Source organism: Epinephelus moara, chromosome 23 (assembly GCF_006386435.1).
Source record: "Epinephelus moara isolate mb chromosome 23, YSFRI_EMoa_1.0, whole genome shotgun sequence".
Classification (NCBI taxonomy): Eukaryota; Metazoa; Chordata; class Actinopteri; order Perciformes; family Serranidae; genus Epinephelus; species Epinephelus moara.
Genome location: NC_065528.1, coordinates 9858548 through 9867955, shown reverse-complemented (window position 1 = coordinate 9867955; position 9408 = coordinate 9858548). Strand labels below are relative to the sequence as shown.

At 40.4% G+C, this 9408-nt stretch overlaps 1 protein-coding gene across 1 annotated transcript in view; it reads right to left on the bottom strand.

Moving 5' to 3' along the window:
• Nucleotides 1–9408, bottom strand: part of cdk17 (cyclin-dependent kinase 17) — a 64201-nt gene that overhangs the window by 6834 nt on the left and 47959 nt on the right. Inside the window, exons 5-16 of the mRNA XM_050035788.1 lie at nt 8932–9057; nt 6854–6910; nt 6648–6762; nt 6381–6475; nt 5996–6058; nt 4933–5056; nt 4670–4790; nt 4346–4443; nt 4125–4230; nt 3817–3859; nt 2118–2208; nt 1928–2005 (exon numbers count right to left, since the gene is read on the bottom strand). Of these exons, the coding sequence (XP_049891745.1) occupies nt 1928–2005; nt 2118–2208; nt 3817–3859; nt 4125–4230; nt 4346–4443; nt 4670–4790; nt 4933–5056; nt 5996–6058; nt 6381–6475; nt 6648–6762; nt 6854–6910; nt 8932–9057 (1117 nt within the window). The remainder of the gene's footprint in view (nt 1–1927; nt 2006–2117; nt 2209–3816; nt 3860–4124; nt 4231–4345; nt 4444–4669; nt 4791–4932; nt 5057–5995; nt 6059–6380; nt 6476–6647; nt 6763–6853; nt 6911–8931; nt 9058–9408) is intronic.

Here is a 9408-nt window from a genome sequence, read left to right as displayed (position 1 = left end):
GACTCATGACGGAAATAGGAAAAATGATTCTAAGTGTGGATTTATTTCACGAACATTGTAAAAAAATTCAAGGAAGGATGGAAACACCAGCAATTCCAGCTCTTTTCGACACAACATGGGCTTGAATTCCAGGAATGCCATGTATTTGACACTCTACTCACAAGAGCCATTGCTTCTTAACTGAGCAGCACTTCCATTACAGAAGATAAATATCCTGTTAAATAACATTAGTGCTGCAGAGGCAGGCTCGGCAGGTTTTTTCTGACTAAGAAAAAACCTACATTAAACTGAATGCTGTGCAAATATTCTCTCATTTCATAGATTTTAGACAATAACAGACAGACAGACTGAGTGACATGCATGCCTTTCTATAACAACTTCTACACTGAGTTGAGATAATAGTAGGGCTACTTTTTCCAAATGGAAAATTGATGACAAATCAATAAGGGAATTAAAAAAAACAAAAACAATTGGACTGATGAGCAAAACCAATAATGGCATTGGTATCAATAAAATCTCATCAATTTCCATCCCCTGTATTCACCCTCTTTTTAAAGAGGGTTTTGTTTCAGTGCCTGTCTCTTTAAGCCTTCCTCCTGAAGAAACCCATTCTACTGTGACTGGTCAGCATTTCTGAGTCTTCCATATCTTGGCATCTATGCACCATTATTGCAGCCAGGGAAATGACTGTGATAGAGAATAGTGGCACTTTCTACAGATAAAAGCTTCTAAACTTATCCGGGGATGTTTCAGCAGGAATATGATCAGTAATCGAGGAGAAAATAACAAAATTGGTGACCAAGATTACACGTTTCTCTGACATTAGCATGTAGCTACACGTAGCAGTGTAGGTGACATAATGTAAACACTTGCAGTAGTGTGCCTGGAGCAGATGACCATTTTAAGAAATCTGTCAGAAGCTGACATCAACTTGAAAATTGAAATTAGAAAAATTGTTGGAAACAGTATGTACAACAGTTTGAGTTCTTAGCTCACAGGGATTACTTTTACAAATGTGTGCCTCATTATTAGAAATTTTGGCCACATTTGATATGAACATCTGACATTATAACATTATATATAGATGACAGACAGCCAACACCCTACCCAATCAAGATTCAACTCACCTTTGTCTGCAGGAGACCAGAGAGAAAGGTGTTTTCAAAAGTTTCTGTGTGTTTAGCTCTCAGTACTTTTGTAGCTTCTAAGTGAATCTCTGTGGTTTGGAGTTTAGTTTCTCTTCTGTGTCCCTGTTTGTACATTAGATAGCTGCTTCATTTTACTGTTTCATGTTCACTATCAGCCATATGAGTCGCATTAAGTTACTGCTGAAAACCCAACATTTCCTTATTTTGTGGCTTCACAATAAAAGCTTTTACACAACAAAGCAACAATGTTTATTGTGAAGAATCTATAGGATATTAAATGTGTTTATCACAGAATTAGTGGAACTTTGCAAGCAGCTTTTCTTCAATACTAATACCACAAGGAGGATGCGTAAAAGCAGAAAGTGCCACAGTAAGATGTTCGATGATGAGCTGCAGACAACAGGCTCTTACTGCACCTCTGCAAACAGCTCACCTGCAACAGGTAAACTTCTTTTAACTGACGTGCTGTGTGATGGGAAAACACTTGCAACAAAAATAGCGGGGGACTTAAACCATGGATCAGTCTGCTGCTTTTAAACTTCGTCGTTCATACCATCAAGTGGGTAATTTTGTTGTAATGGTGAGGCATATCTCTGCTGCACTGGGCTGATGTGGGAAGTCAAACCAGACCAAGCTAAGCCAGCCTATGACTGTTGAAAAAGGACTTTTTTACCTGCTTTCTTATAATTGCCACGTGAGTAAGTAGGAAAAGTTAAATTTTTTGTCTTATGATCCATGAAGGTTAAACACTGAAGCATGTGGATGTGTTTCCCACCCACCTGACTCTGGATACGAGGAGTTCCTGTAGCCAGGATCCCTCTGTAGCTGCACTTCTTTTAATGTGAATATTGAAACACCTGTAACACAGAGGAGAGCTTCAGTTTACAGCAAAACAGCAGGAAAGAAGAAAAAAGACAGACAGATTGCAGCTTTATTTAGATGTGTGTGTGTTTGTGTGTGTGTGCTCACTCTCAGGCAGTGTGTGAACTCTCATCCCGAGCTGCCTGAAATGGGAATGTTTCATCGCCTCTTCAGCTGAGGTCCTCTTCTTAGACTCGTACTGTGGGGGCAGAAACAGGAAATATCAACTGATGGTGCTACGCCTCCTGCTGTCTACAGCTGGTACTGATGGAATTCATTTCCAAAGTAAAATCTGATGATGGGAAAGAGAGAATGGATTATAATATTAATGGGTGTTATTATTTAAGTATTCATTATCTTGTGATGATGTCATCACATTTAGTCCACGTGCTGACATCTGTACCAGCTGCATTTACTAAATGAAGATTGTGAGAAGTGGTTAAAAGCTCAAACAGGAAGTTAATAAACCACTGGGCTCACCACACAGCTCCTGACGGTCAACAATGATCATTCAAGCACTTTAGTCCAGCATGTTTACTGATAATACAACTAATAATGGCAAGAATAATTATAGCTGCAGCCTGGCAGAAAGTCTGGGCCGGACACTTTGAGGAGGACGAACAGGAAGGAGGAAGAGGGAATGAGCTCAAGTAGGCATTAGCATGTTTATTTTGTATCACCCAAGGCTCAAACTCACAACCATAGACACCAAGGGCAAGTCATGAGCTTGTTGAGCTACCTGCCAAATGAGAAGCTAAGGATTGGCTTCACACTATGATTTCAACAATCACCAGCGTTGCGTTTAAAGGCAGATTTCAGTTATTAAGGCAAAATTCTGAAAATATTTGTAATCCATCTGAACAACATAGAGAGATGTCTGTAATTTATTTGTACAAATTGCTGCATAAGTGACAAACTGATGTTTAAAGATGCTCTCACTTCCATTGACTGCAATAGTTCACAAGGAGAGAATTCAAAATATTGCCGAAAATTCAGTTTTTGAGATACAGTTCTGAAATTTAACACACTACTTCTCCCATAATGTGAAACTCTGGCCCTGTTTCCTGAATACTGGAGATTTACTTCAAGTAATTTGCAGTAGCTGTTTCCATTACGGCTTACACTGAAACATTTTAATGCACTGTGGGCTCAGTCTTTGATATTTAAAGAATCTGTCTCGTTTATTTGTGGAGGACAGTCTGAAGATGCTGTGTAGCAAGTCTGATATGCAAATAATGTAGGAGGAGGTAAGTTTAATTACTTTTACTATTTTTGACAAAGACAGTGACAGACTTAATAATTCCTGCCAGCTTGAAGCGTATGAACATTTCTGCTCAGTTGGGGCTACATTTTGGTGATAGCTGCAAAGTCGTAGCACGTACAACTGAATTGTTATGATTTTTCAGAGTTTTAAACTTTAGACGATTACTGTAGCGCCACAATTTTAATCAAGGAACTTTGGCATAGGACTGCACGCATGAGCAAAGTTTAGTTTATTTTTAGGCATGGACATCAGCACTCCCGGCCACTAATGACTTGCTTATGCTGATTTTTATGTATGGTTATATTAGACATCTTAAAATTATACAAAAAAGTGAGTAAAAATAAAATAATTCTGCATCTGAAGAACTGTTAATTAAACTGTTTTCAAAATTAACAGGTTATTAGTTTAATATCTGGTGTGTTTTATAAGTTATTATTAAAAAAAAAGGAGGGAAAAAAAAAACATCAGGTGTGAAGTGAGCTAAATAAATCAGTTTGGAGTGATTCTTGCATTCTGGGCATTATGCAGGACGTAAACACTCACTCTGAGGAAAGCCAGCAGCAGCTCGATGCCTTCGCCGTCCAGCCTGGAGGAGACAAAAAAGGAAGAGTGACAGTAAGCCTGCAGCATGGGCTGATGGGAATGTGGGGGCTCATGGGAGGAAGGAAGCGGACGGCTCTCTGTGAAATTTTCCACAGGATTTCCTGTCCGCAGCACACACACGTGAATGCACACCATTACTGTATACATGCAGAGGAGCAGGGAGAAAAAATGAAGGCATGGGTGCCTAAACCCCCCCCCAAATGTACACACAAGATGGAGCAGGCCCACACACACACAGACCACAGTACCTGGGCGCGTGGTTGATTAACGGCTGTGGTTTGTATTTGGGGAAGTTGTAGGATTTAAACTCTTCGATGGAGGAGATTCCCGGCCAGTTCTCCTCTGTGGGTGTGCCTGAAGCAAAGAATCACAGCCTCTCAGATATACAGCATTATACCAGGTTAAGTTAAATATGTGTGGTGAGTCATTTGGGTTACTATGTTGATCTGGCCTGGCAGGAGTCACTCACCCAGTAACCTGAAGATGAGGTGGAGCTCGTCCTCAACGGTGGAGCCGGGGAACAGCGGCCGACCTGCAGCCATCTCATAGAATATACAACCAACACCCCTGCAGACACACAACCACAGGAGAGTAGTGTCATTCTAGGGCTGCAACTAATGACTGTGTTCATGATTGATTATCTTTTAAAAATTATTATCAGATTAAATGTTTGGTCTATAAAATACACGCATATTTCACAAGATGTAGGTCAAAAATACTTGATCAATACAGTAATTCATGGACTAATCATGAATTAGTAGTGTGACTAGGAGGGTTTTAGTGAGGTTCGTACCACATGTCGATCTGCGTTGAATACTCAGATGATCCCAGTAGAACATCAGGGGGCCGATACCAAAGAGTCACCACCTCGTTGGAGTAGGTTTTAGTTGGCACAGACTTGGCCCTTGCTAGACCTGCCAGCCCACCGAAGGCACAAACAGACATTAGGATTGTTTACACAACAGAGCAACATTTCAGGAGTTACAACAAGGACAACGGGAATACTCCATCCCCAATCCCCAAAAGAAAAATAGCTGCTGCTGTGGTTCCTCTTACCGAAATCAGCCAGTTTGAGTTCTCCTCTCTCATTGATAAGAAGGTTCTGGGGCTTCAGGTCCCTGTGGAGAACTTTCCTCTTATGACAGTATGACAGCCCTCGCAAAATCTGGAACAGGAAGATCTGGAAAGATATGTGCAAAAACACTCACTGTGATTAATGTGTCTTTTCACATGCAAAAACCTTTTAAAAATCTTTTATTAGGATCAGCTTGGTCGAAGGGCCATTAAGTGGTTCAACTTTATATTGAATATTTGGTCCTGCCAAAACACATTGCAGCCTCATCTTTATTAAACAGACAGATAGGAGGAAACGAATGGTTGAAGTAGGGTTTGAGCTAACCACAGCGTCCTCAGTGCGAGGTTCATGTGTCAAAAAATGACGTCATCTTGTCTTTCGCGTCAAGCACAAAGCTCTGAAAGTTGCCACAATGCTTGGTTGTGTAGTTCAGAATGTAAAGGGAAGACTGGCCGAGCACGTTCACCTGTACAGACACCTCTACAATTCTTCACTGAGTGCAAAGACAGCCAAATGGCCTTAAATTTTTGGAGAGAAATAGCCACCACACTAGGGAAAGAAGATGCTTTTTGCTGCAGGGTGTAGAAGAACATGCGAGATTGCTGTAAAAGCTAAAAAAATAAAATTAAAAAAAAAGAAGTCTAATTTCAAGAGTGGCAACCTGTTGGGAAAAAAGCAATATAAAATTGGACTTAGAGGTAGGCGACAGTAATAATTACAGTAGCCAAATGCAATGTTTCGTGGTACATCGGTGGTAACTACTACTGCCTAGCAGCCTATTTTTTCAGTAATGTTCTTCTGGTAACACTCATTGACTTCTTGCTTATCCACCGAATATTGTGTTTGTATGCCCACTTGCATTTCGGCAGCTAACAAAGCGTTGAGCATGAACACCTCTGTGCATGCTTGTAGCCGCATATCTACGGAGCCCTGCGTCATGAGGTCTCGCACAAGTATAAAACCTTTCCACAGCATGGGGAAAATAATACTCCAAAGGAAAAAGAGAATAAATAGACAATCAGGAATAGTTTGATATGTCCTCACCTTTACATTGTGCATGCTCATTATGTTTCCACAGTCATCCATGTACTGCTTCAGGTCCTTATCCTGCAGGGAGAGATGACACCATAAGACAGGAAGTAGATCCAATTACATCCAGAGATCACGTACATTTTACTTTGTCTTTCATCATCTGCTACTTCACACATCCTGTTGATGCAGCAATTTTAATACTTCTGTTCATTTCCTACATTCCCTTCATGTCACTGGCATCAGTGTTTCCATCTATGTGCTACAGAGATATTTGCTCGCTTGTCATTCCTGACTGTAAAATAATGATGACAACATGATACTGTTCTTACGTAATTTGGCACAACACGACACAACAAATCATCATGCATTGAGAACATGGGGAGGCAGTGAAGCTTACCAGGTACTCGAATACGAGCGTGAGGCTCTTGTCAGTGTGGACGATGTCGTGAAGTGTCACGATGTTGGCGTGTTTAAGGTCCTTCAGTAACGACACTAGAAAGACAAAGAATTGAATTGATTGCGCAGGATAAATTACAGTTCAACCTCCAGTCTGTGAACATTGTGACAAAAAAATATGTGATTTCCATAACAATGCTTCATGTGGCATTGATCTGATGAAGTTTGTCAGTAAAAGGTGTAAAACGAGGAGACAAAAGCCGATTACCTTCTCTGATGGCGGTGCACGGTGCTCCCTCCTCATGCTCCAGACGGATCTCCTTCAGTGCCACCAGGTTGTCTGTCAGCTTACTGCGTCCTTTAAATACTGTAGCGTAGGTTCCCTGAATGCAACGCACAACGCTGAATTAACATAAACTGTAAAACATATTTCCTTCATTAACAGTGGCAGATGGGATTTCAGGAATTCCTCACCTCTCCCAGTTTGTCCAGCTTAATGTACGTCTCCAATTTGCCAAAACCAATCTCCGACTGTGGAAAAGACAGAGGACAGAGTCAGAATTCAGCACAGATTATGTCCCATTTTGGACTCTGCTCATTTTAAGAGACTTACAGGATTTTTTCATTTGGGAAGTAAAGTTGCTCGAAACCTTCAGTGATTCCTTCATATAATCTCAAAACATAATGCAGGGGTGTTTTATTTTGGTTCATTTTCTGTTGCTGTTGTTGTAGAAATCGTTCTCTGTGGCTGATGGATTTCTCTGTGTCAAAGTGTTAAAAGATGGTGCAAAAAGCAGCTTCAGGCTCCTTTGACGGACTGACATCAAAATCTGACATGTACAGTCAATGTTTCAGATCAGAGTCCTAAGTGCCATATCATAGGCAACTGGACTTGCTTGAGTTTCTTGAAGATGTTTCATCTCTCATCAAAGAGGCCTCTTCAGTATTGAACTGAAGAAGCCTCTTGGATGAGTGGTGAAATGATATAACACTTCGCATTACCATGACCTGCATGACTGAGAATCTTCACCAACATTTTAGATCAGATATTTTAAAACAGTTTGGCTCATGAGGTACTTTCAATCCCTTGGCATCAAACTGCAGCAATTTGCTTCAAAAATCACACTTCTTCTTGTAATCATAAGTCGGACAAATCTAAATACAGTGGCATGGTACCCATATTTTTAGATTTAGTTCGACATCCATTTTTGGAAGATATCTTCATGAATATGCATCCATAAATCTGCTCAGAAATCATACATAAAAAGATGCTCCTTAAAACTCCAAAACAAGCCTGACAATCATCATGTTTTAAAGTAATCCAGTGATAGGTGTCAATACATCTGTGTGCACACTGCTAACAAGGTTCAAGGTTCCTTTATTGTCATTGTACAGTAAGGCATACAATACAACGAAATTTCAGGAACAGGAACTGCTAATGGATAATTTGGCATAATGTAGTTGTTTAATTTTGTCTGAGTGGGGGCCCACACTGTCAGACTTCGAATCCCTGAATCAGATCAATGAAACATTTTCTACTACCATTCTCCATTGTAGCTGCTGGGGAAATATCTTAAAAGGAATACTTCATCCCCTAAAATAAACATTTGTGTATCAATTACTCACCCTGTTACATAAAAGTTGTGAAGAAAACTGTTTTTCTCACATGCCTCTGGTGAACGAGGAATCCAAAAACGGATTCAACTATATCAAAACATCCATTTACAAACTCTGACACAGCTCATGCTGTACAATCCTAGTCTCAACTAATGCTTTAAAACACCGAAGTCGCACAATGACACAAACTAACTGATCGAAGCAGTAGTAGACCAACAGCTTATGTGTTCATCGAGGTAAAGTTATTGTTTTTGTTGTTATTTTATTTAAGTTTCAGTTCAGTTCCCTTTCGTTAAATGTTGTCTGTTCATGAAGTACTGAGCATACCACTGCATAAACGAGACTTGGATTATACTGCACAAGTTGTTTGAGTTTGTAAACAGATGTTTTGACATAGTTTTGCTGATGTTAAAATTGGACTCCTATGACTTCAATTTATTAAGAATTTTGTCTGTTTTGGATTCTTTGTTCACTTTGGAGTCATGTGAGAAAAACACAGTTTTCTTCACATATTCAGTTTAACACAGGGTGAGTAACTCACATACTAATGGTCATTTCAGGGGTGAAGTATTCCTTTAAGGTAGCATCTGACTGGCAGGACCCAAAGGGCCATAAGGAGAGTAACATCAAAGTACTAAAAGAATAAGAAACGCAGCATTTTTACCTTCAAAAAGAAACAAAATTACTGTCCATCTTCCTCCAGCAATAACTTTTATAAGCTTGTGTGTCACTGTTTGCCAACTTCTGATATACATACACCTCCATGTTGGAGGCTCAGGCTCAGTTTTATGATCTAATTTGATGGCAGGAGGTGAGCGCTCGCGACTCCAGATTAATCCATCCTGGTCTCACACCGGGCCAGTTGCCATGGTAACCTGCACAGAGGGAGTCTGCACTGTGAAGCAATAAAAAAGGTAGCACACACAGACACTGACCAGCGAGGCTCTGCGGGAGCGTCGGCTGAGTGGTTGATCGAAGGGTGGGCTGCTGAGCTGCAGCTTCTCCAGGTAACCGTCGGGAATTCGGATGTCAGCGGGAAGTGACAAGCGCTTGTTGAGGTCCTAAAACACACAGACACACACAAAAGGAATTTTTAAATGTTTTAAATTGAAACTAGCTTTTGATTTAACACTCCTGTAGTGGCGCTGGAGTTTAGGGAAGGTGTTTTGCTCCTATGTAAAAGAGGCTGAATATGTAAAGCTTAAAACCTCTATAGACTGAAATCTAGCTATTCATACTTACTAAATTTCACACTGTAACCACATTACCTTTTATGCAACCTGATCACATGACAGCACACCATGAGAACATATATACATACACACATGCCTAGTGTCTATATGTAATGTGGGACATGTTCCAACAGCAAGCAGCACAAAACAATGTAGGCTACTGAGTACACCCACCCACCC